The following is a 24,881-nucleotide window of genomic DNA, read 5'->3' on the forward strand; positions in this document are numbered from 1 at the left end:
AGGTGGAAGCTGTCTGCCCTTTGCACTTGGCTAGGTGTGCAGAGTTACCCCCTTTTTGCTTCTGAGCCCAGGTGCCCAGCCCTGCCAGATCAAATCTGGAAAGTTTCCTCCAGGTGCTTGTATGAAGGACACTGTAGCAGTGCAGAGTGGAGTTTTGTTTGTTTGGATGTTTGATTTTGTGTGTGGGTTTTTATTTAGCTTAATTTATGCTATGGCTTAAAATTGATTTCTGCAGCAACACCCACATAGGGGATTACTGGCCTCCCATGTCCCTGGATGCTCGCTCCTGCCTAATGTGTCGCAGCTTGCTGGTCTGTTGGTTGTGTGGGCTGTGCTATTAACTGGAACATATGTGAGGGGCAGATTAAAGTATGTGCTCTGAAGGCCTAGGATCCGTGTGGAGTCAGGTACCGGTGTGATAATTTGTCTTCGTGGCAGAGAGGGCAGGGAGGAGGCTGGAGGTGGAGTCAGCTCAGCTGCAGTAAAAAGCTGGGGAACAAGTGTTGGGACAGCCACCCAGTGCCACCTGAGCTGGCAGGCAGCCTGACGTGGAAGACCACGTGTCCCATCAGCTCAGTAGGTGGTTACCTCTCAGATCCCCTTTTCCTGTGCTCCCTTTGCATTGGCTCTGTGGTGGCTGCATCCCTGAGAACAAGCTGCAGGTTGTCTCAGCTGTCCCTGCTGAGTGTCCTCAGCTTATTGTAGTGGATTGAAAGTGATCAAAGGAAGGAGGATTTTTTACCTTTAAGGAAATTTCCGTTTCCTCAACATCTTCATACTGTTTAAATTGTGAAAACAAACCAAAAAGGATTCTGCATAATGATGTGGCTTGTCACTGCATAAATGTGTGGTGCTGCCTTTTTTCACCACTCTGGAGATGTTGATGACATACAGGGTATTGCAAAGCAATTTGGGGCCAAACTATGACAGTTACATTTGAACAGGCCAAGACACGTCCTTCTACCCATGTAGAACATTTAGACCAGGGCCTTTCTCTTGAGCAGAGGCCGTAAACATCAGCCATCTCCATTAAGTGTTCCAACAGATAGAACAGTCAGAGGCCTGTCAGCAAATTTACAATGGACTGGATGGGTAAGTCCCTCTTGGATAATAATATAGCAGTGCAAATAAGCTAAGTAATAACTGCACTCACTCATTTATTTCAGTCCTGTTGAGTCTGGGCTCAGAAAATGTTAACATTGATTTTCATCGGTAGAATCTGGCTTTTTATGTTTATGATTGTTACTGAGCTTTAACCATTTGTCATAATCTTAACAATTTCAAGCCTTTAATGCACTGAGCGAAAGCAGGAGTTTAGCTCTGTTTTTCCAGTGGATTTCTGAAGTTTCAATCCCTTTTGACAGGCAAAATGAAAACATTCTATAGATTTGTCAACCATTCTAATGTGTTACCACTATCATGGCTAATTGGATGTGTTTTGCTCAGGCTGCTGTTTCTCTTGCTCAGAAATACTCTCCTCAGCTAGATAACAGATATTTATATGCAAAGCTTCCAGATTCTGCCAGTAAACATACACACTTTTTTCCAAGGAGTGAAAGGAGTGAAGGCAGAACATGGCCTGAAACTTCCAGTTAACTTCTTAATTATCTTGTGTTTTTTCTTTCCCCTCTGTGAAAATATTGTAAGATTTAATATCACAACGCTTCATGAAGTGAGCTGGCTGTAACTCTTATTCTAATTGCCAACAATTAGGAATCGTCTTTCCCTATGGACTGGTTATTTGAAATTATTCTGTGGTGTCATTCTTGGCAATATCAGAAGCAGATAATGCTCCCTGCAATGGAAACAGAGCTATCTGGATGATTAGCCTGGACTGGGTTATCTGTTCCTGTGAAAACCAGAATAGCAAAACCCAGCTTCCCAAGCACTTAATAGTCTGCTGTGAGATAGTACGAGGCTGTTGCTTGCTGTGCACTCTGAATAATTTTGTCCTTTGAGGTTTGTGGTGACTCCCACCAGCTCCCTAGGGAGACCTTGCAGTGAATACTGAGCTTTCCCTAGGGGGCAAGGATTTTTTTTCCTGCTTTTCATCCCTGTTTTTCCCTTTGTACAATGCCATGCCTCTCCTGCTAACTGCTCTACCACACCTCTGTGTCCACATGCAGCAGTTGCAAGGTGAGTGGTGTGTAGAGCACTGCCTTACTGTCTGAAAGGGCTTGTAGGGCACTGGTGTGTGCAAAGAGGAGGATGCTTGTGTCTTCATCGCGCGGGCCGGTCGGTGTGTTTTCATGTGTCCTATTTTGGAAATAGCTGAACTATTTTGGTTGAAATCTTCTCCAAGCCTGAAATAAGTGCATTTAAGGGAAAAAAAAAAAATAAATCTTGAGGCGTTCCAGTAGTGTGGAAAATTTCAGCTGAAAAAGTTTGAAGTTTGACATATTTTTAGGCAAGGGAAAACAGGGTCCGACAACGTTACACAAGCCTAATAATAGTCAGGGCTCGTGGCTCCAGCCATAAGATAGGTGAGGCTCTGCAGAAGCTTGTTTTAAGCCTGCAGCCTGCACTGGAATAGGAAATAAGCTGCGTTGCTTTGTTCAGCACAAATGTCATGCTAGTTATGCATGTTTAACCTTTAATATACTTTAAATCTAAATTTAACCATGTGGAAAGAATCTTGGATGTCAAAAAAAAAATCTGCTGGCGAGGGAAAAATTTGGTATTCTCAGCCGGCACTGAATTACCCAGATGCGATTGCTAATGAGCTGAATCTCTTCTGTCCAAAAGGAATTTGCCCTTACAAAAATAGAAGAGAGCGACATAAAAGATGACAGCGGGAAAGAGCCAATAACAGATGATGATGCTGATCCCGAGGACCTGGAAGTGTTTTACCCGACACGTCAGTGGCAAGCTGTGCGTCCAGGTAACTAATTGTAGTGTCCCTCTGAAACCTCATCTGACACCACCGACAGCAGCCTTGCAGAAAAACTAAAAATACCTATTTGTTCCCATGACAATGTATTCTTTTGCTGCTGTTCAGATGAAGAGGAACGGACCCAGTGACCCAATACAGAGAAAAGCCACCATCACCAAACCGGCTGGCAACAAGAGTGGCTGCTAAAGTGCTTTCAGTTCAGCAGAGCAGGTCGAGCGGGCTGCCAGTCACATTGTAGGTGGTGACGTGTCTCGGTCACTAGCTCCAAAGCCCTTTCTCTCTTTGTGTGCTTGTCAAGACTCAGATTTTATAGCATTTGTTGGCACGCAGTAGCTCAGGTCTGCTGCACTCAGTGTGGGCTGATGAAACGCTGCTCGGTGGCAGTCTGATTAAGAATTGTCACTGTAACACTACACAGCTTCTTAACAATGGGATTTCTGTTCCTTAGCTGAATGAACCACAGCTTTTATTCCTCAAATCTTAACCCATGCATCCCACAAAAGAAATCTCTTCCGTTTTTTTGAGTTGGTGTCTTTTATTAGACATTTATGGGACAACGTATATGAGAAGGCACCAACCGAGCAGGCTGCTTCACTGCAAAACCCTGTGCTCTGGGCAAGGCTTTGCAGAGGACAAACCCATTTAAACACGTGGAAATGCACAAGTGCACACACTTTGGTAATTAGGATGATCAGTAAGTAAACTCTGTGGTTTTGGCCAAGGTGTTTAATCCACTTGTGCACTGGTGTCCTCATGTATGCACAGGTGTGATGCCATCGCACCTCAGAAGGATGGACTAAGTAGTAATTAATTTTTATGAAGTGCTCTGAATTTCTAAGAACTCTATTCAGCGTTCAGTATTATTATTGAAAGAATAAATATGGGACCCATTTATCTTGAAATTTCGGCCAGTTAGAGCAAGATAACCTTTCAAATGCAAGTCTTTCTATAACAGAAATGTCTAGCAAAAACCCCTAAATTTCTCAAAGCTGCACTGTACGCTTAGATTTCATTTCTGTACCATTATGTATGGAAGGCATGTGGTGTCCCTGCTCAGTATGCAGACTGGCAGATCCCTACCACCCTTGCTGAAGCAGAATATGGATATTCTTGCAGTTATTATAAATGTCATTGCCGTTTTTGTTGAGAAGTACCTTCTCCATTGCTTGGGTGTTTTGTTCCATTTTATTTTTGTAGAAATTCCACATTAGGTATGTGCAGAATAGGACTTATGGAAGCAGAGCACTTGTCAGCTGTAGGGAAAGAATTTCAATTACTGTTGTAAAAAGGCTTAAATGGTGGCCTGCTCATGACAGATTCTCATTACAGGTATGTGTGCAGGCTTTGGTCAGAAACAACAGGATAAAAGGAGTCTTGTCTGCCAGTCTCCTGCCAGCCTATTTTTTGTCTGCTGCAGGTTTGGCTGAAGTGAAATCTTGTGGTGGCCGTGTGGCTCGTGGTGTTGTTAGTACGTGTGTTCCGCTCGCTCCACAGAGGGATGCAGGTTGGCAGTGTGACCAGTCCAGCAGCTCCGCACATTCACTTGTTTCCTGATGTGATTCCTGTGCCCGTAGCTGCGTGCCCTGCTGGCTGCTCCAACTGCTGTGTGCTCAGCACTGCCCAGGGGAGGCTGCAGCCAAACACTCCGAGTCTGCTGTCCTCTGCCCGGCTCTGGGATGACCTCCTGCTGCCTTCTATTGGTATCCGTGTAACAAACTGTGTCCTTCTTTTCCAGAGGAGCAAGTGTCACTCACACTCTGGATCTTCAATTTTAAATAGTAGAAGGGAGATCGGGGTCCCGTTGCCCCTGTCACGTTCCTTTTTCATCTCGTTCCTGTTCTGAGCTCAGTGCAGGGTTTTTATGCTCGTGTCCGGTCCCACGGTTGCTCAAATTTTATACGTGTATTGTCGGTTTTATTCTGCTGCTTTTCTTGTTCCTTTTTGCTAATTGCGTCAAACCACATTTCCACCGAGACTGCAGCAGTGTCATCAACCTGTAACCTGTCAAATCTCTCCACGAAATTCAATTGTTAGTGTATATGTAATGCTGCTTTGTACAGTTGTTCCCTCGCTGCCTAAAATGTGAGCTGGGTTTTGATCAAGTTCTACCTTGTGCTTTGTGCACGCTTCAAGCTGCTGGAGGTAGCTGGATGCAAACACAGAGAGACAGTTACCCGAAGAGCTCTGCCTCCTGCAATCGGGAAGCTGGGAGATCAGCTGTCTCCTCTGCCAGCAGGCCGGGCAGCTGACGAGCTGCAGAAGGTTGGTGAAACTTCACCAAGTCCTTTAGTGCATTTGTTAGGCATTGCTGCTTTTGCACATGGTACTAAATAATACACCAGGCACTGCTGGGCGAGGCACAAAGGATACGTGCGCCTTCAAAAGTCTCCCGGCTCCTCCACGTGTTTTTTTGGTATCACCTAAGGAAATGATGAAGATGTCTGCAGGGATTTTCTCTCTGTTTGTGGTTTGCATCTGTCAGAACTTGCAGGCTGCTTGAGTTTTAATGAGTGGCGTTGCAGTGTTCTTGGAATGAGTGTTCACACTGCTGATTGCATCGTTTCCCATCTCAAGTCCATCACAGAGCAGAATTTTATTTTTGAAATGCTTCTAATTTTTTTTTCTGTTCTAACTGCACTTTTACCAGATAATAGTACCTTTATGAATTCAAAGCTCTCTGGGGAAACCTAGCAGGAGTGACCTGCTTTTGTTTCTCATACTGAGCTCTTCCAAGTGCATGGAGGCGAGTCTGTCAGCATGCAGGAGCACCCTATTGCTTTTCAAGGCCTTCTTTGTTGATTGGTGTAACCCAAACCTGATCCTTAGTCTTTGGGATGTCAGAGACGACTGGAAGCATTTGGATGGGGTTCTTGTCAAAGAAGTGGGGACCATTTCTTGTGTTTGTGTGGGTGGCCATGATGACGAGTCTGCCCTTGGTATTATTATAGTCATGGCCGTTCTGCTCTTCTGTATCAAACAAATCAGTTTTTTGGGCTCTTGTGTGTAAATAAATGCACTTGTATACCGTGTTTCCATGTGGCCTCAGCACAACATTCTAAAGCACATTAATACTTCATTTACAAAGCATTACCTGTTTTTGTCATTTGGGCACCCTGTTTCCTTCTTCTTTGTTAAAGAGCTATTCCTTCTGATGGTTGAAAATTGGGTTGCTCTGATTATCTAATCACATCACCAACCAGCAGTTTTTCCACTTGACATTAGCATCAGAAGTTGCTCCTCAGGGAAGGCATTGCTGCAAAAGAATGTAATGGCAAACTCTGTACAAAGAATCACTTTGTTAGATACCCTAAATGCCAGGAAACCTAATGTGCAACTTTGAGTGGCCATGCTGGTTTATACCAAAGGCTTGTCCAGTCCAGCATCTCATCTTGGCCATGGCAAATGGAAGTGCCTGGGGCAGAGCAAGGGAGTGGATGTGTGTAATGCTGTGCCCTGTACTTCCAGAAGCTGCCCCTGGCTCCAGGACGGTGTGGAGCAGAGCTGAGATCTTTCTGGGCTGGTTTCAGTGGTTTGCTGCTTTTCTGTTTCCTTCTTGCATTCACTACCACTCAGGTTTTTGTTCTTAGCCAACCTTTTTCTTTGGCTGTTTCTCTCTGCTGAGTTTCTAGACAGCTGTGTAATTCTTTGAAGAAGCAGAAAAGGCAGCTATTAAATAGGAAGGAAAAAGGATTAACTGCCTTTGCCATAGCAGTGACTGGCGAGGTGGGGAGCCATGGTGCAGCTGCAGATGGGCTCTGTCCAGTTCAGTGACAGCAGCACTTCTGCATTCCTCAGCATGGCAGGAACTAGCTGGCAGCTTTCTGGCCTGTCAGTTTAAAGTTGTGAATTAATGTGTCCAGTCTCCAAATGCAGATGGATCAAATGGGAGTCTTGTCTGCCCCAAAAATGAAAATATTTACGGTCTGCCTTGCATGCTTTCCATTTGAGAGCAGCCAGTGATGGGCCACGGGCAGCCTTCCTTTGGTTCAGAGTAACAGAGCAAAATCTCGTGCTTGTGGCTGACGTGCAGCAGCACTGGATCTCTGTCAGGTTTGGAAGACAGGTGTTTGTATCTACACTGATGGAGCATATGCTGCAGGAGCTGGGCTGGCCTTGGACCTTCAGCTGTTGTTAAACTTCTGACTCGCAGAGCTCCACGCTGCTACCTGCCGCTACTCTGTAGCATCTGTACTGTGCAGAGTCATTTTCCTAAGTGCCTAATTATATTGCAGTTAAAAAATAAGGAGCCATGACTGCTGCTGTTGATCAAACTGCAAGAGAGAAGTTGATGTGAGCATGCTGTTGTTGCTGCCTCTGTGAAGATGAAACCATCTTAAGTTCAGCGGGGAGCTGATGATACATCACTTAGCATTTAAATATCCACGGCTGCAGCTTCCAAAGGTCCTCGGGCTGCTTTCTCTGTCAGTAGCTATCTTTGCTGCTCAAATTTGTCCCAGGTCTTCCTGTGTGTCATTTGCTGCACAAACAAAGTTTTATGCATACGGAAACATGGTTCTCAAAGAAAACATTCGCACTGGGGAAGTAAGTTCAGAAGTTGCTTTGAAAGACTTGCTGAGATGCTGTTAGAAAAAGGAAGACTGAGGATGGGGAATAACTCAGTCCAGCTTTGTTGCTAGTCTGTCTTTCAAGAGAACTCAGCATCCAAATGAGCCAGCACTACTGGAAGCTGGGCAGAGCTTATTAAAGCTGGGAGGAGAAGGTGATGACAGGAGCAGGTATATGCACGCAGAGCTGCCAAGTGCCCTGCCAGTCTCTGTCACTCTTCTTCCTGTCCAAAGGGACCCCTCCAGCTCAGGAGTCCCGTGCCAGACCTCCCCACAGCCTGGCTGGGTGTCAGGAGGCGGTGTCTGGCTGGATATCTTGCTTGTACTGCTCACCAGGCTGCCTGAGTCCTGCTAATTGCTTTGCTGAATTAATGAATCTGTCCAAATCTTTGGCTTTGGGGTGACCCAGACCTGTCTCAAGAAGTTGTGGGCAGGTCTCTGAAATGTCTGTGTCAGCCCTGGTGAGAAAGGGCTGGGGAAAAGTCAGTAAGCTGCAGGGGTATGCTTGTTTTAGCAAAGCCTGACATGCATAAACCTCATTTTTACTGGATGAAATGCTTTTTTCCCAGTTCTTTAAAATAAACAAAAATCAACATTTATAACTGATGTGGAGAAGGGAAAAAATCGCAACTATAGAGTTGTTACCATCTGCTCTGGCCAGTAGGAAAGACCAAGCAGTTCTGAGAGCAACTGTGAATATTCAGAGCCTGGAGTTAGAGTTATGACCACTAGCAGCTCCCTCTGCCTTTTTATCCATCTCACCTCCTGCTCTTGGCATCTTAGAAGTATCTCACGCCTGCTGTCCTGTTTCTTATTGAATTCCTCCGTACTCTCTTCTTTTGGCTTCTCCATCCTCATGTGGTTTCTGTGACTTCTCACTCTCATGTTACAGGATGGATGATCTCCTTAGCACTGTCTTCCTTAGGAGTCTTCCTTGTGCTGGAAGTCTTTTCTGGCAGAGATGCTAGGACTGAAGCTCCGTGCAGTGGAGTGCTGAGGTGTAAAACCAAGCGAGTTCTTATTGCTGCAGATGCTCACAAAGTGTGTTGATGGGAAGTCTGTGAAACCTGTGTTCAAGTAGGTAGTGTTTGAAGGATGCTAGCTCTTTGAACTTGGAAATACTGTCTATAAAAGCATTTTTCAACATGCTGTTAAGGTGCTGTTGTGGCTGCCAATGTGGTGATCACAGAGTGATAGAATGGTTGGGTTGGGAGGGCTCTTACAGCCCCCTCATCCTCTGCCATGGGCTGGGTGCCCACCACCAGCTCAGGCTACCCAGGGCTGCATCCATGGCCTTGGGCACCTCCAGGGATGGAGCTCCACAGCTCTCTGGGCAGCAGTGCCAGGGCTTCACTGCCCTCTGAGTAAAAGAATTTCTCCCTAACATCTACCAGAAATCTCTCCTCTTTTAGTTTAAAGCTGTTCCCCCTTGTCCTATCACTATCTCCTCGCATAAAAAGTCATTGCTGGGAATGTGGTCGCCGTTGTCCCATGTTACTGAAACACCCTTGAAACAACCACATTAGTGTGTGCTAGGGCATCAGGATGACTTTCTCCTGGAGACAGCTGAGGTGCAGAGCCGTTTTCTTTCACACTCTGAAGTGGGAAGCCATAGCAAATGACAGAACTTTACAGACCAGTAACTGAACAAGCACATTAAAAAAAAAAACAACTCTCATTTAAGTGAATGTTCTGCTTCTCTTGTTTGACAGGTGTATCCATGGGGCTGTGGGTCTGTATTTCCCCCCAGGCACTGACCCAGCTCGGAGGATTTTCCCCATGTTTCTCACCTGTGTCTCTGTGACCTGAGAAGTTCTGCAGCCATTATTCTCAGCAGCACGTCTGTGATGGTGTCAGGTTCAGAGAAATGAATTGGGAGCCCTTTTTTTTTTTTTCCTCCAAGTGCAGATAAAAGTTTCACAGTTTCTCTAGCACAGCCGATAGTTCAGATACTGGACAGAGTTGAAAAAAGTACGTACTGATGTGTTTTCACATGAGACAAGTTGGTGACTCCTGCAGGCTGTTGTGTGAGCCCATTCCCCCGCAGTGGTTAGTTTGGAGCAGTTGCAGTGTGAGTGATGGAGGTGTCGTAGAGTCAAGTGGCTTTTCTTGTGCAACCATAGGAAACTAGGCTCCATTTTTTTCAAAGTATTTTCAGAGTTAGCTTTGATGATACTCTGGCTGGCATTATAAACATAGCATTAGTTAAAGGAGAAGGTATATCAGCTGTGTGGTGATGGATGTAGGCAGTAGGAATTATTCACATGGTTATATTTACATTTGTGGGGATCTCCTCCCAGGCAAATCTCTCATTCCTCTCATCTTTTCTCATCCAAGCCAGGGATGCTGTGAACTTGTGAGCTCCAGAGATACTTCAGTGTGTGCTGAGGATGAGAAATGTCTTAGTCTAGTTTTAATGTGCAAGCATGCTGTATTTTCTGTAATAACGTTAATAACCTTCCTGTGGCTGTTTAGAAGGATGAACCTCATTAAAGAAGAGGTATTTAATAACAGATCTATTTTTATCACTGTCTTTATCTAACAGCCTGCCTATTTATTTCAAGCTTGTAACAGTGCTTTAGAAGAAAAGTGTTTTCCCTTCTGGAGAGCATGTTGAGAATGTATCCAGCCTCAGTAATCCTGTATTTCCTGTCTGAGCATCTTCCCTCTCGTGTGACCAGAATGATCATTCCTGAACCCCTTTCCGAAGACACAGATGTGGTTTGGGTCCCAGCTGTGTGTTTGACAAGTTCACATGATCTTTTTCATAATTAGGAAGAAAATATGTCTTCTATGATCCTGCTCTGGTCGTTCCTTCCTGTATGAGCACAAAGACCTCACTGATATTTATAAAAGCTGATTTTAAGTAGTGAGCACAAAGATGTCTGCTGGGTGGGGAAGTGGTTCCTGCAGTGCACACTCACCCTGCTCCTTCACAGTTCCTGGCTCCAGTCAGTGCTCTCACTCAGATGTGGCTGCAGCCATTCTTTTTAACATTTCCATACATTTAGATAGGGTCACAGTAGCAGCAGATTCTCTTTCCACAAACCCTTCCCTGAGCCAGGTGCTCTGCCTCCTCCATTGTTGCTTGAAAGCACCTTCCTCTTCCGAGGGAAAGGCTAAATATCCATCATGCTGTCATCGCCAACACATTTGGCAATGTGTTTTGTTTGCTCTCTGCCCTCTCTTCATTTCAGAATCTGCAAGGAATTTGTCTGGGGTATAAATTAAAAAGGGTATTTGATGTTTCTTGTGGTCTGGAAGCTTGTTTTGCATTTGTTCTTCTTTGAATGCATGCTGAAACCAATGTCTGCTTTACTGAAACAGCTTCCTTTAGCATCTCGAGGAAGATTGAGAGTTGAAAATGTATATATATCTGTGTTTTCCAGCTCTGCTCCAGCAGCACAAGCTTGGAGAGAAATGTAATCTCCTTGGGTCTGTTTTGACGTTTTGTAGAACTAATTCCCATTTATTGCAAGATCTCTCATAAAACTGAATTCAAGTTTAATTTTTTATTACGTATTTACATTTTGGAGGGAGTAAGCGTGGTGGTGTTGGAAATTCTAATCAGAGATAGCGTCTCTGATTCAAAATACCTTCCTTCAATTCAGAGATGCTTTTTTCTCTGTCCTGATTTTCTGCCTATTCCTTCAGACTGCAGGAAGTTTTGCTCAGGTCATTCACTTGCAACAGGATGTTATCTGAATCCTGAGCTAATGTATGCAGTCTGTCACTTGGTATTTCTTCTGTTCTTCTGCTGGAGATCTCCCAGGGTTGTAAAGACCGTGGAAGCAGCAATGGCAATAACAGGAATGTGCCTATGATCCTGCAAAGTAAAAGAAAAAAACATTAGGCTGTGTGTCTGTGCCATCACTGCAGGGTGTGAATAAATAGATCTAACCAACAATTTACATTCTAACCCCAGACCAGCTTTTATTTTTAGAATTTGTCACACAGCCCACGTGAAGCCTTTCTATTTCTGTCTGGTGGTATTTCCAAAAGCACCTCTTAAAATATCTTCAAGACCGTATTTTAAGATGCATTTACCTTTTGATATAATCTGCTCTGCTTATTTGAAACAAAGCCCACCTGCTCTTCATCTATTATATGATCACTTAATGTGCTAACCGGGTGCCTGCTAATTACCTCACTGTTCTGCAGGTGCTAATGTGCAGAAATTTGGTATCTTCAGTAATGAGAGCTGTAATAAGGTGCTAAAAAAAAGGGACAGCCCTTTTGAGGATGGAGAAGTGGGCTGTAAGGAATCTCTGCCCCCTGCTCCAGTGCAGGTTGGTGGCCAGCTGGCAGGCAGCTTGACAGCAAGAGACCTGGAGTTCTGGAGGGCACGGGGTTGAACGTGAACCAGCAAAGCGTCCTTGAGGCAAAGGTAGCCAACAGGCTCCTGGACTGTGTGAGGAGCTGCTAGAGGATGGAGGAGGTGAGCCTTGTCCTCTTGTCAACAGTGCCCAGGGACAGGAGAACAAGTGGAAGGAAATAGAAGATATTATGTTAAAATATGGGAAAAATTGATTTACTGCGAGGTTATTGAATGCTGCAGCAGGTTGTCTGCAGAGGTCATGTATTCTCCATCCCTGGGGATGCTCAAAACTCAATTGGATGCAGTTCTGGGCAGCCTAGTTGATGTGTTCCTGCTTGAACAGGGCTAGGGCTGGGCAACCTTGCAGCCTCCACCAGCACGTGACTGTAGGACAGTACCTTCTTACCACAGAAGATTTCAGGTGGGCTTCACAGAGAGCTGCAAATCCTGATGGTGATGCTGGTTGTTCCTTCCTGAAACGTGGGCTGAAACCTGCATGGAACAAACACGAGAAGAGTTGGTGAGACCCTGTGAGGTGAAGTTATGGCTCAGACAATACCTGGGAGATGTGGATCTGAGCAGGGCTGGAGCCAGCTGCCTGAATCATAGACTGAAGGTGCCCCATGGGGCCAGGGTCTAGGCTGAAAGTTGAGGCAAGAGGCTTTTTGCTTTTCTCATCCTAAGCCCCATTTTATCATCTTCCTACTTACTTTGTTCTCCTCAACTACTCTTTTCCAAAACTTTGGCTTGCATTCTGGAGTGGAATGAGCCTGAACTGCAACGTGAGCGGAGCGAGGCTGCAGCCAGAGGATGGCTCTTACCTCACCCTGCCTGTGGAAAGCCCGTGTTTGCTGGCAGGAGGGGAGGAGGAAGAGCCGAGGCTATTCCAAGTCCAGCTGTGTCTGTGAAAGGTGTTAATACAACTGCTCTGCAGGGAGCCAGTGTGTGCACTCCCCTTTGTTTGCTACAGCACAAGTCCTCAGGTTAGGTCAAACACTGTCTGTTTCCACTGTTCAGTCTCTTCTATACTTGATAGTCTGATTTATGGTGTGGTTTTGTGGGTGTTTGTTTTCTTTTTAACTTGAGTTGGACTAGAGATGGTTTTACCTGATTTGTTTTGGCGGCTCTGCAGCACAGGTGATGCAGACAGCAGCTGGATGATAGCATCTTCTTTTCTCAAGCATCCATCCACAACCCAAGGCGCTGCCTGGGTGCAGAGGTGATTTTTCTCTCAGCCTGAAGAACGCTACGCAAACAGATAAAACAAGACTCTCCGTGAAGACCACATTGAGGACATTGTGTTCAAGATCTAAAAGCTGGATGTGAAGTCACTGAGAGGCACATCTCAGAGGTAGTGGAGCTGAGGACCCTCACACAAAGCTGTAGGCATCTCCCTACGACAGCTGCTGTTCTCTGCATTGGTCCTGCCTGTGAAGGAGGGGGAAAAGGACACTTTGCTGCATTATGGTTATCACAGTGGAGCCAGCACATGAGAAAGTGGTCTGTACTCACCTATGTGTCATCTGGGCACTGCTGTTTTTATAGTTTATCCCTTTGCACCCTACCAACTCTTTGTACTGAGTGGAGACGTGCGTGCTGGGGGGACAAGTTAACCCCAACCATTCGCTTGTCAGGTGTCAGGCAGGATTTGCAACACTGGCAGCTGGGGAGAAATACTGTTATTAAGTGTAACACAGCACCTTGGATACAGAAAGCATGGGGAGATGGTAAATACGGATTTCTATAACATCACTTTATAGTGTCACTCTTCAGAATACATTAAGACTTAGTTGCAGTGATTCCTGCAGCTCCTTCTAGTTGAATCAGTAAATTCTGCTCATTAGCTCCCCTGCTTGTTTTGACCTGGTGGTGTTTAAAGAAAGAAAGTATCAGAGGCACAGGAGCACCTCAGTTACTTTCTTTTCCAACTGTATTTTTTCGGTGTCAATCCAGCAGCTGTTAGGATTGCTGCTGACGCCCCAGTCAGGCAGTGCTTGTCTGGGAGGATGGGCCTGAAACATGGAGCGCTGCGAGATCTGAGCAGGGAGGCCTTTGGTGCCAGCATTTCTGTCTTAATGCCTGCAGCTTCATGTGGGGACTGTGCAGGAACTGGAAAAGAGCTGAAATGAGGAGGGATGTGACTGTCATCTTGGAGCGAGCCTGGGTGCCTTTTCATCCCACCTTGATATTGTTTCAGCACGTAAACAGAGTCTTGGACAGGTTTAGGATGTCTGGAAGTGGAGAAGAGTTCCTAGGAACTTCCTCAAGTACAAAGAGGCAGTAGCTGAAGCTGCTAGCTCAGAGTCGCTTGCTGTCACCTCGCTGTGGGTGTTGCCACTCGTTGGGAGCTCATTGTGTTGGTGTTGAGAACAGCAAAGGTTTTTTTCAAGTGTTGCTCAGTCTACAGATGAAATCATGCCTATTTCTCCCGTTTTCTGTCAGGCACAAATCACAGCAGCGCTGTGTTTATGTACCTTTACCCCTGTGCTCAGCACTTAGCTGTCCAGGGTGGAAAAAAATGAGTTCAATTTAAACTTTGTGATAATTTATTATGTTCCTTGCATTTAAGGACAAAATTTAAGTTGCCAAAAGCAGATGTTTGCTTGCTCCTTTTTTAGCTCTCGAAGTACTTTCTGTGTGCTTGATTGATGGACGTCCCTGTTACGTTAATAGCTGGGCTTTGCAGAAAGCTGTTATTACCAGGAGAATTTGGTGTGGGTTTCAGTTTTTCTTCTTGCATTGAAAATCCATTATTAATGTCTTTTTAAGAAAAAGGGCTTCAACTCAGGCATTTTGCTTTGCTTTCTCAGACTCCTTTGCAACTGTCTTCTCATAGACACTTAAAAAAAAAAATCAATGTTACAAGTGTTCTTTATATTTTACTGTGTGGTTGAGGGTTCCTGCTTCTTGCTATTGATTTCTAATTTTGTTGCAGGACATTTGGGTGCACACAAATTGCCGTGTGATTACTTTATACATGTCTTCCCAGTCATCTCTGAGTTGGCTTTTTGCAGGTTTCATGATGCTGCTGAGCCTGGTAGCTGGCTGGAGAGCTTTACCTGCTGGTAGCACATGAGTGCAGTGTTGGAACACTGCACCTCTGAACGTCACCATCTGCCTCAGGTTTTGCCATTGGGTTTGGTTTTGTGCTGAGCATGGAGGTGTGTTTGTGTGGTCTTGTGTTGCCATTACAGAATTGTTCTGCTGTTGCTTCTTGGGCAGCGTAATGTTGTGCATTGTGGGAGCCTAAAGAATGTAACACTTGGGTTTGGGATGATGAGACTGCATCTCCAGCTCTTTGGATCAATGCTGGTGTGAATCCTTTGGATCAGCTCTGCTGACAGCCCTTGGTGTTTTAGAGGTGCAAAGTCCAAGACTTGCTGAAATAGCATGGAAACACGGGCACATCTGGAGCTCCTGCGGAACCAGATTTGCAGACAGAGGCACCTAGGATGTGTGAGCACGTAGAGGGTGTGGGCATATCTGTTGGGAGAGCCTGATGGGGCTGAAGGAGAGCAGGTGGAATGGCACATGTTCGTGTAACCTCAACGAAGCAGGATGCTGAGCGGTCCTGCTCCAGAGCTCCCCAGGCACTTGTGGATGTCCCAGGACCTCAGTGCTTCAGCTGCATGTCTGCCTGGTGCTTTGGTTACAGAGATGTGCAGTATGTAGGTGGCACAGGTATGCAGTAAATTGCTGCTGAGTAGACTGGAGTGTTTGCTCATCAAGCTTATCTTCAGTAAGGTTCAAGTCCTGCACTTCACAGAGACCAGTTTTAGCTTCTGAGGAATTAGTTGTAATTTATCCCTCTGTGCTGGGAGCCAGAGGAAAAAGATGGCAGTGGCGCAGCGGCCACATCTCCAGAGGGACATCACAGGGTGCTTGTGTTTCAGAGCTGCTCACAGAGGACACCGTCAGCCTGACACCTTCCTGGTGATGACGGTGTGCTGGAGCTGGCAGGCAGGAGGGGCCAGCATGCATAACTACAGGCAGGCTTCGACCTTGCTGCTGGAACTTACTTAACGATTCTGTTGATGTTCTGGAAACGAAAATATAATTCAGGCCACCTTCTCCTCCAAGCTGACCCTGAGAATCTGCAAGGAGAAGAACTACTGAATAATTAGGGTCCTTTTTTTTTTTTTTTTTTTTTTTTTTCCCCCTCCTCTTTTCACCAGAGTTACTGCTTGGTGTTGAACCACACTGTAAAGTGTCATTAGTTGCCTTGAACTTATTGGTCCAAGTGTACTTTGCATTAATATAATTACGTAAATTGCAGTCTCATTAATCACAGCATGTTCTGCAGCGCATCACTGTCTGGCCTTATTTTGCAGATGCTCTTGCTGGTAGGAGCCCCTGTAACCCCCAGCCAGGGGATAAAGGCAGTGGCTGTGATGCTTCCCCTGTGCTCTGTGTTTTTTACATCCTGCTTTGTGTTTGTGTGCTTTTATCCCTGAGACCCAAGAGCATCTGCCGGCTGTGCCGTGGCTATGGAGGAGGGCAGCTGGGATGCAGGTAGGTTCCTTACAGGGAACTTTAGCTGTGCCACATCATTGCCTACTGCTGTGTCCTTCTGGGACCACAGCAGTGCTAGCACGCTGGAGTCCAGGCTGCTTGCAGAGCTCCTGTGCTGTGCCCAGCACCCTGAGCCTGGGTTCTCACCTGGGGAAGCGCTGCAGGACACTCAGCTCTGCTGCAGCTCCATCTCTGTGACAGAGCTCTCAACCTTCCTGGCAATGTAAATTCTCCTGGCTGCATGCTAAAATTACACTGGGTTATTGATTTATCTTTGAGAGGATTTCCTTCCCAGGGGATGTTTCTGGCCATCGTAATGATTTAGCTCTTCTGCGAGCACAGAATCTGTAGCAGAGCAGAGCTGTCCTGCCTGTCAGCCTGCAGCCCCAGATCACACTCCTGCGAATGAAAGGGCATTTTGTCTTTGCACTGAGGAAGCTGCAGGTCTCACATGAGCGTTTTTGCCTTGGCCCCAACATTATTATCTCGGACTTGTTGCAAACGCAGCTCAGAGGCTGGTGGATGGAAAGCATGAAGCTGTGAGCTTGTGTGAGCATGTTAACTATTTCAGAAAGCTCCTGTTTGGTGCGGAAGGGGAAAGGCACAGGCCAGGATGTCAAGGGCAGCTTGCAGGGACAGTGTCTGTTGGAGTGGGAGCAGCCTTGCTCAGACAAAAGGAGCGTGTTCCAGGGCTGGCTTACTAGAATATATTAAGGCTCTTGCAGTTTTTATCACTGAGCGGCTGCATTGTGACAGATGCCAAAGATATCAGCAGGGGTATGATGGGAGCAGGATCGTGCAAATGTTTTTTTTCCTCTGAAGATACAGGTTATGGCCCCCCTTCTTCTCTTTCTGCTGACTCACGGAGCATCTCCCAAAATCAGGCCAGGCAATTTCCATTCTAACTTCCTTCTTGAGCAGCTGAGGAGACAAAGCCAATTCTCTACCGCTAGCCCTGAAGTTACAGTCTGCTAGCTGTCTGTGATTACAGCAATGAGCACCATCAGTAGACCCTTCAGGACGTGTTTTACATAACGTATATAGAAGTGAAAGGACAGGACTTTTATGTCTTTGGGTGTTTAAAGTACGTTCCTGTGGGTTCCCATACCTAATCTCTCGTGGGTTTGGACCTGATTCCTGCTGCAGGGGTGCACTGCACACTGGCCGAGGTGTGAGGCCGCTGATGTGCGCGTTGTTTAAACCCCCCACAAAACCCAGCATCTCCCAGTGAGGCCCAGGAAGAATGTCTATTTATTTTGCTGTGAATCAAGCATGGCACAGCTACTTTCTTTCTCAGTGATCTATCTGTGAGATAAAACAAGTCCTTAGTGCCTGTCTTAAATACTGCAGTGTTGACAAGTTCTCTTGACAAAAATTAGGCTAATGTCCCTTACGACTGCATTAGCTGTAGAAATGAGGCTTTAAATTGAAGCTTAGGAAAGCACTATACCAACACGCTCTCCAAGGCATCTTCTTATTCCAGCTTTTATTATTCAAATTCATTCTCACTATGGCTTGGCAGCAGAGCTGGCAGACGTTGCACTCGATATGTTCTGCTCGTCACAGCCAGGCACTTCGGATCAGGCACCTTCCAGCACTTAACAGGGGAAATGTTGTCCAACTGTCTGCAGACCTGCGCTCTCTTGGCTCTGGTGGATGCTGTAGGCCGGGTGGAAGCAGTGCTGTGCTGTACTGTGACCACACCGTGCAGTGTGAGGTGGGCCAGCTGACACACATCTCGTGGAGATGCAATCCCAGGCATTAAGCAGTGCGCTCTGCCAGCAGTACAGCACGTCCTGAAACGCTCCCAGGGATAGCTGGAGCCATGCAGAGGGAGGATTTTTCCTCTGTGGTTTGTGTCTGTCTTTTCAGTTTCAGCTTTGAGTGCTTTGTTTGCACAGAAGGTGAGCGCAGGAACAGACGCCACTTAAAGCTGGTCACGAAGACCCCTGCTCAAGCTTCCCAGCCTTCCCTTGGAAAACATGGTGGGTTTCTTTTATTGGCTTGTCTTTGCCCCTGCTTCTCTCCTTGAGTCTCAGACTTCAGCTTGTCATTTCATATCACAGATTCAGCATGGCCTAGCTCAGGCCCCTGCTTCTCACACCGGTGCTGGTCCCCCCGGATTATTCCTCCCAAGAGTGGGTGCCAGTGATCTGCTTGGCCACAGCCCTGCTTGTCGTGTAGTGTGTTGGCTGTGCTGCAGCAAGCTGTGGAGTTCATGTGAGAGGCCCATGAGGTGCTGTCAATATACCATGACTCACACCTTGTCTGAGGTGCACAGCGTCATCTGCTCAGAGATGGGGTGGATGCTCTGTCCCTGGATACACTCAAAGTCAGGCTGGATGAGGCTCTGAGCAACCTGGTTAGCTGGAGGTGTCTCTGTTCATTGCAGGGGAGTTGGACTAGATGACCTTTAAAGGTCCCTTCCAAACAGTTGTATGATTTTAAGAGAGTAACTGCTCCTTTCCATGCATTACCAGGTTGTTTCAGGGCAGTTTTCTGTGTGTGGTCATCTCGGTGCTCTCTGGAGAGAGAAAGAGAAGCTCTTTGAGTGACTTCTCCCTCTCTAGGACAGATAATGAAGGCAACCATGGCTGATGATGTTTTGGAGGTGCTAATGTTTTTCACAGTAAAGAAGCCGATGTTGCCTGACTCAGAAAAAAGTATCTACCAGATTCCTAAATTAGGCAGGAAAAATATCTTTCTTCCTTCTGTAGATTCTCAGTTCTCCTGGTCATCCCCATTGTCCTCCTCTGCCTACGTTCTGCTTTCTCTGAATGTAGACAAGTGTGCAGTATCCCAGATGGGTTTCCAAGTATAACAGATACACCTGTGGGATGACAGTTATTTAACAGGTTGCAGTGACATTATGAAGTAGTTTAGGAATAAATAACAGTGAGCTGGCGAGGGTTTATGACTGGCTTTTGTAAATAACAGGTCTGCTTGATGTTGACTTGGCGACACGGTGAGACACAGGTCAGCACATGGAGCTGGAGAGCCAAAATGAGCCCAGTGTGGCTGGGACCTCCGATCCCTGCTTTCTTTTTGCTGCCCAGAGCTTTGGAGCAAGCTGCTCTCCATACTGCTGCAGTTCATGGAATCGAGCCTGATATGAGTACAGAAAATAAATTAAGTCCTTTGTATTGAATTGCTAAGCCACCTGCATCATGCTGCATCCAGGGGTGTGGGGTAGTTCGTAAGAAATGGCTGCCTCAAAGCTGGGGATAAGGTTTTGCTTATGAAGTGAGACCATATGTTTTTGCCAGCATGCTTCCTTCATGCTATTGCTTTTTTTTTCCTTCCTGGTGTATTATCTGCTGTCGTAGTGCAAACCAGAGAATCCTTTGCAGAAAGGGAGGTGGAAGGGCAGAAGCACTTGTTGCAAGGAGCTCTTTGCCATTCGAAGCTTTTCCGTGTTGGCAGCGGCAGATACATCAACAGATGCTACAGCAGTGCCTCCCATCAGAGAGGCACCATATGTCCTCCCTGAGCACTCCCAGCACTCCTTACCGAGAGCCTTCCTCGCTAGCATCCGCCCTCGCTGCCATCGCTCTCTATCTGAGCATCCCATGGAGCGGCAGACGCGCCGTTCCCTGCCCCACGCCTGCCTGCCAGCTCTTGTCCTCTGCACTAACTCCTGCTGCAAGGTGTTTGAGTTTTGATGGGATTTTGGGCTGGCAGCTGGCTCATTTTGCTCTCCTGGCCAAGGCAGCAGGTGGGTTTGGCAGGAGCCGCAGCCCAGTGCTTGCGGGGCACAGCGGGCCTGAATAACCCAACCCTCGGCGCGTGCTTACAATTCAGAGAGCACAAATACTGGTGCGGTGGGAGAGCGCTGGCTCAGCTTAAATTGGCAGTCATAAGCAGCGGTCCAGCCGAGTGTCCAAATGTAACTGATGCTTTCACACGTCTGACCAAGTATTACCTGTTGGAAAGCACCTTCCTTGCGAGCCTTTGTTCTCCTTTAGCTGCAGATTGATTCACAGAGGGAGGGATTGGATTCTGAAGAAGTTTTAAAAACATTTTCATTATATGTGGTGAGGGAAACAAATTACAGAGAAGACCCCTCTGCACCGAAACAAAGGAGGAGCTTTGCAGCCTTTTCCAAATAAACGTGCGTTTGAGCGGTAGGCCTGACGGATGGTGTTTAAAGACATCATCATTACTGCAGCAAGCAAGCTGTTGACATTAAAATCATATGATGCGAGAAAGATTCTCCCAGGGTTTGCTGTGGGCACTTATCCCCCCGTAACCTTGGCTTTATGGAGCCCTGAGCACTCCAAATCCGTGCAGTGCACTCTGTGGCATCAGCCATAGGAAGGCAGTATCCCAGTAAGCACCAGTAAGTGAATTCTGACTCACTAAATGAGAAACTGCAATAGAAAAAGGCTTTTTTTTCTGTACCCTGAGGAGTGTGACTCAGGTTGAGCAGAGAGCAAGGTTTTGCCTTTGGGACACAAAAGGATGCCTGGGCAGGAGCAGGGATGGTGGAGCTTTGGGATGTGTCAGTGGAGTTCTGGGGGTTTCCTGGGGGTGGCTTTGCTGCCAGCAACAGCGCTGGGAATTGATCTGGGAACAGATTCAGATGGCTCTGTCCCTGCTCGGAGTGGAACAAAATCAGTGCTGGAGAAGATTTTGTATTTAGACATCACCATTTTGACAGGATGAATAGCAGGGTGTTTATTAGTGTAGCTTGGAGTATTATAGAAAGGATTTGTCAGATAAATGAGCCAACTAAGTCTTTTATGTGAAACATCCTTGTTGGTTTTTTGCTGTTGTTGTTGATGGTGGTGGTTTGGTGTATTTTTTTTTTAATTCTTTTTTAACTGTTTCTTCAGCCTCTTGATAATTCACCAGTTTCAGCCATTCCTGGAAGATGTGGTATGAGTTGGTGCTGAGAGCTGGTGAAGGGATGCAGTGCCCCACTTCCAGCAGTCTGTGGGGTATCGATGCCCAGGACACTGTATGGATCCTACGTTTGCCCAATTTGGAAGAATTTAGCAAGTTAGTTTTATTCATCTTTAGTAAGAAGAGGCTGAATATCTGAGACTTGTGAGTTTTGTAACCTTATTCTGCAGCAGTGTGAGCTCATAGCAATGGTTGTGAGAAACGGTTTGTGTTTGCTGCTCGCACATGCCGTAAGGACAAAGCTTTTCTCTTGGGGTTTCCTCTGTAATCCCGGCAAGTGATGTCTCTATGTCCTTGTAGGTACTTTGCACAGCAGGTTCTTTGTTCATACTGAGGTCTCCCAGGTGCAGTAATAATACAAAATAATGGTGATAAGAGCAGCTTGACTCTGTGAGGACTTGACGTTTGCAGACAGAGGCAGCCCAGCAGCCATCCAGGCAGCCCTGGAAGGGATGCGACTCCTGCAGATGCCACAAGCACTTGTTAAAGAAATAGGTTGTGAGCATTGTAGGCGTGCAGTAATTATAAAAGGGAGTTTTCTCTCTATTTAATTACAGCAGGTACTAGAGCCCCTGCTGTCACTGACTGCGCAGAGCTGAGAGTCATGGAAGGATGGGCAGTGAGTAGGACAGGGCTTCACAAAGGCTTCAAGAGGCTGCCACTTCCCAGAAGAGCAGAATTACTGGAAATAAGAAATGCACACACAGTGGCTGTGGTACCTGCATAGAGCGTTTGGTCCAACATCACAGAAGCTCACGCTTAAAGGTGAGCGTGAGAGCTGGAGCAGGAGCTTCCTCACTGCCTGTGCTGCAAATGAGGGGCAGTGGAAGATGCCTGGGATGGCTTCTGTGGAGAGCTTTGGGGAGCTGGGGGCTGATGTTGCTGAACCCTCCCCCCCCAGGAGGTGACCTGTATTGTATTAATTTCCTTTTCAGGTGGCACTGAACTGGGAGAACCTGTGAGTGCTGGACAGCAAACTAATGTAAAAGGCCGCAAGCAGAAAGAGTGAAGGGCAGAAAATAGCAAAATGAGATTCAGGCTCTGTGCTTTCTCTTCCCATCAGTAATCCATCTCTTCTTGACCTGTGCCTGCTACACATCTTCTTTTCCTTTTGTATGTAAAAATGTTCTGTTTTGAAATAACAAGCAGCCCAAGGAGTGCTATGACTCAGCCTTAAGAAAGCCCAGGCTGCCTCCCTGCTCACCACTGCTAACCAGTGAGTCTGGAGCTGAAGTGTGCTCCAAACCACTCCAGAGTAAGGCTTCCTCTGCTTTTCTTTGAGCAGAGCACTCAGCCTGCTTCCCAGGCTGACAGCACCGTGCTCACAGGGCTGCTGGTGTGAAACCCCACCTGCTCAGCAGGCAGAACACGCAGTGGGACACGCAGCTGGGAGGTGCTGGACGTTGTCATTGCATTGCCTGGGAGAGCTGACCCCAACTGCTGCCTGGGCTCTGTCCCCTTTCCTCTGCACCAAAGAGGCTGTGGTTGTTTCTGCCCTGAGCTGCAGTGGGGCTGGTCAGTGCCCAGGGGCTGATCCTGGTGCTGCTTGCTGCTGGCTGTTTCCAGCACTTCAGAGCTTCAGAGGCCTCCAGAATTCCCCAGCATCTCCTCCATGTCTGCCATAGTGCTGGTGGCTCCTGGACCACAGTGGAGAAGAGCTGTTCTGCTTCTGAGGATTTGTCTCCTTGTGCTTTTTAATCATTATTTTTAAAGGAGGGGATGTAGGATTATCAGATAACTTCTCAGGGATGCTCTGCCAGCCTTGTGCAGCCTTATTATTTTCAAAATTGCAGCAGAGTCGGTTTGCTTTGCTGGGAACTTTCAGGCATCGATTTGTGGATTCTTTTGTTGCCTATATCAGAAAGTCCCATCCCCTCACTTCTCTGCACTGAAAGAAACAAAGAGCAAAGAAAGGTAGATGCTATGTGGCAGTCTCTGAGACACCGAGGTGATTTTTAAGAACTGCGGAGCCAGTCACTGACTTGGTGGTTTGTTTTCATATACACTCTTTCTCTCTCTCTTTTTTTTTTTTTTTTTTTCCAGTGGTAAATGAGGATACTTACTTGGGAAGAGAGCAGGCAGAAGGGAGGAGCAGGGCCAGGGGCTGCTTAGGATGCTGAGTGTCCTGCTCCTGCCTTCAGAAGCCATCCTATAGCAGCTGCCTGCTGCAGGAATGGAGCGGAGCTGCTGCTGCTGGGCAGGTCCATGGAGCACTGCTCTGGAGGAGGTGGGGAAACTCAGAGACAGGTTACAGATTGCTCTGTGGGGTTTATTTGTATACATGTGCTGCAGAACTTCCCCTGTTATTTGTCATGCCTGCTTATTGTTGTTGCCTTGTCCCTGTGCAGAGGTGCAAAACCAGAGGCCAGCCATGGCCAGCCCTATACGGAGCTGTGCACTGGAAAGGTGCTGGGCAGGATTGCACCTTTTTTGCCCAGTGAGGACATGCAGTTGGCATTTCATCCTTCATGTCTGGGAACAGAGTGATGAGCTTACCTGTGTCTTGTTATGTGACAGATCTCCTGCACAGCAGCCCTCTGCTTTCAGTTACTCTGCATATACCGTGCCTCATTCCTCCCCTAGCAGCGTATGCAATGGAAGTGTGTTATGTTTTCCATTTGTTTATTTGCTTATAGTCTTGTTTTCAGCCCCTGCAGAACTTGATATAGGTACAGAGCTTCAGAAACATACACATAACAGAATAATAGATAACTGTGATTTGGTTACAAGGCAATAATTTAAGCCGACAGGTTTAGCTGATAACATAAAACACACAAGAGAAATAAGATCAGTTTATAAATGTCAGCAGAACCCCTGAGAGTGAGTTGCTGTCTTGAAGCTGACTCCAGTGTGGTTACTCCATCTAATATATTATAAGGAGAAATAAACGGATGTCTGAAAAAATCTGGCTGACCAAGATTAAAAGAGTAGGGCTATAAATTAAATCTTTCCTCGGTGTCACTTTAAGCAACTTTCAAGACAGACAGGGCACATCCGTGTATGACGAATGCTGGTGGGTCGCTAAGAGCTCGGGGTCCCAGCATGTTGGCACCCAGCTCCTGCCTGGCACTCATTGATACAAGGCCGCAGGGGCTTCTCTGCATTGGTGGTCCTTGGACAAGCGGAGCAGACCCGAGCCATGAGCTGGGCTTTGTGTGAGGTGTGCAGGACACGGATGGGATGTGGGGGGGACAGTTGGCTCGGTTCCTCCCTCAGCAGTTCTGGCCTTTTCTGCACGTCCAGAGCGGGGTGTTTGCAGTGTGAGCAGCTGCTCACTGTTGGGTGAATCCAAGTGGAGGTGTTGATTACCTGGAAAGCCTTCCTTCCCTGCGTGGGGAAGCAGGCATGGGATGGGACAAGGGGTAGAGCTGGAGGAATGTGAGATGGCTGGAAGGTGAGGAACAGCGTGGTTCTGTGTGTGAGTGTGTGGCACACACCTGGTTGGGTAAGCTTTTCTTTTTCAGAGGCATCAAGGAGGAAAAAAAGGGCAGAAAATCACTTATATATAAAATTGTTGTTACTATTTTTAATTGAGCTTTGGTTCCCAAATGCAACTTAATACAAGCAATAAGTAAAAATGAATTCCTCTAGGAAAAAAAAAAAAGCTATTAAGAATATGATTCTGTATCAACAGAACGTTAAGCTGTGTAATTGCTTACATACGTACGGCTCTGGTGCGTGCTGCTGC

General features: G+C 46.6%; 1 protein-coding gene across 4 annotated transcripts in view; it reads left to right on the forward strand.

Annotated features, from left to right (window-relative positions):
- Nucleotides 1-24,881, forward strand: part of SIL1 (SIL1 nucleotide exchange factor) — a 90,036-nt gene that overhangs the window by 22,272 nt on the left and 42,883 nt on the right. For 3 of the 4 annotated variants that reach the window (XM_085236867.1, XM_085236869.1, XM_085236868.1), the window contains one exon: nucleotides 2,746-2,881. In XM_085236867.1, the coding sequence (XP_085092993.1) occupies nucleotides 2,746-2,881 (136 nt within the window). Of the gene's footprint in view, nucleotides 1-2,745; nucleotides 2,882-18,098; nucleotides 18,274-24,881 lie in introns of those variants that run through there. The other variant, XM_085236870.1, reaches the window with a different exon arrangement.

The sequence above is a fragment of the Meleagris gallopavo genome, chromosome 15 (assembly GCF_905368555.1).
Source record: "Meleagris gallopavo chromosome 15, MGAL_WU_HG_1.1, whole genome shotgun sequence".
In the NCBI taxonomy this organism is placed as follows: domain Eukaryota; kingdom Metazoa; phylum Chordata; class Aves; order Galliformes; family Phasianidae; genus Meleagris; species Meleagris gallopavo.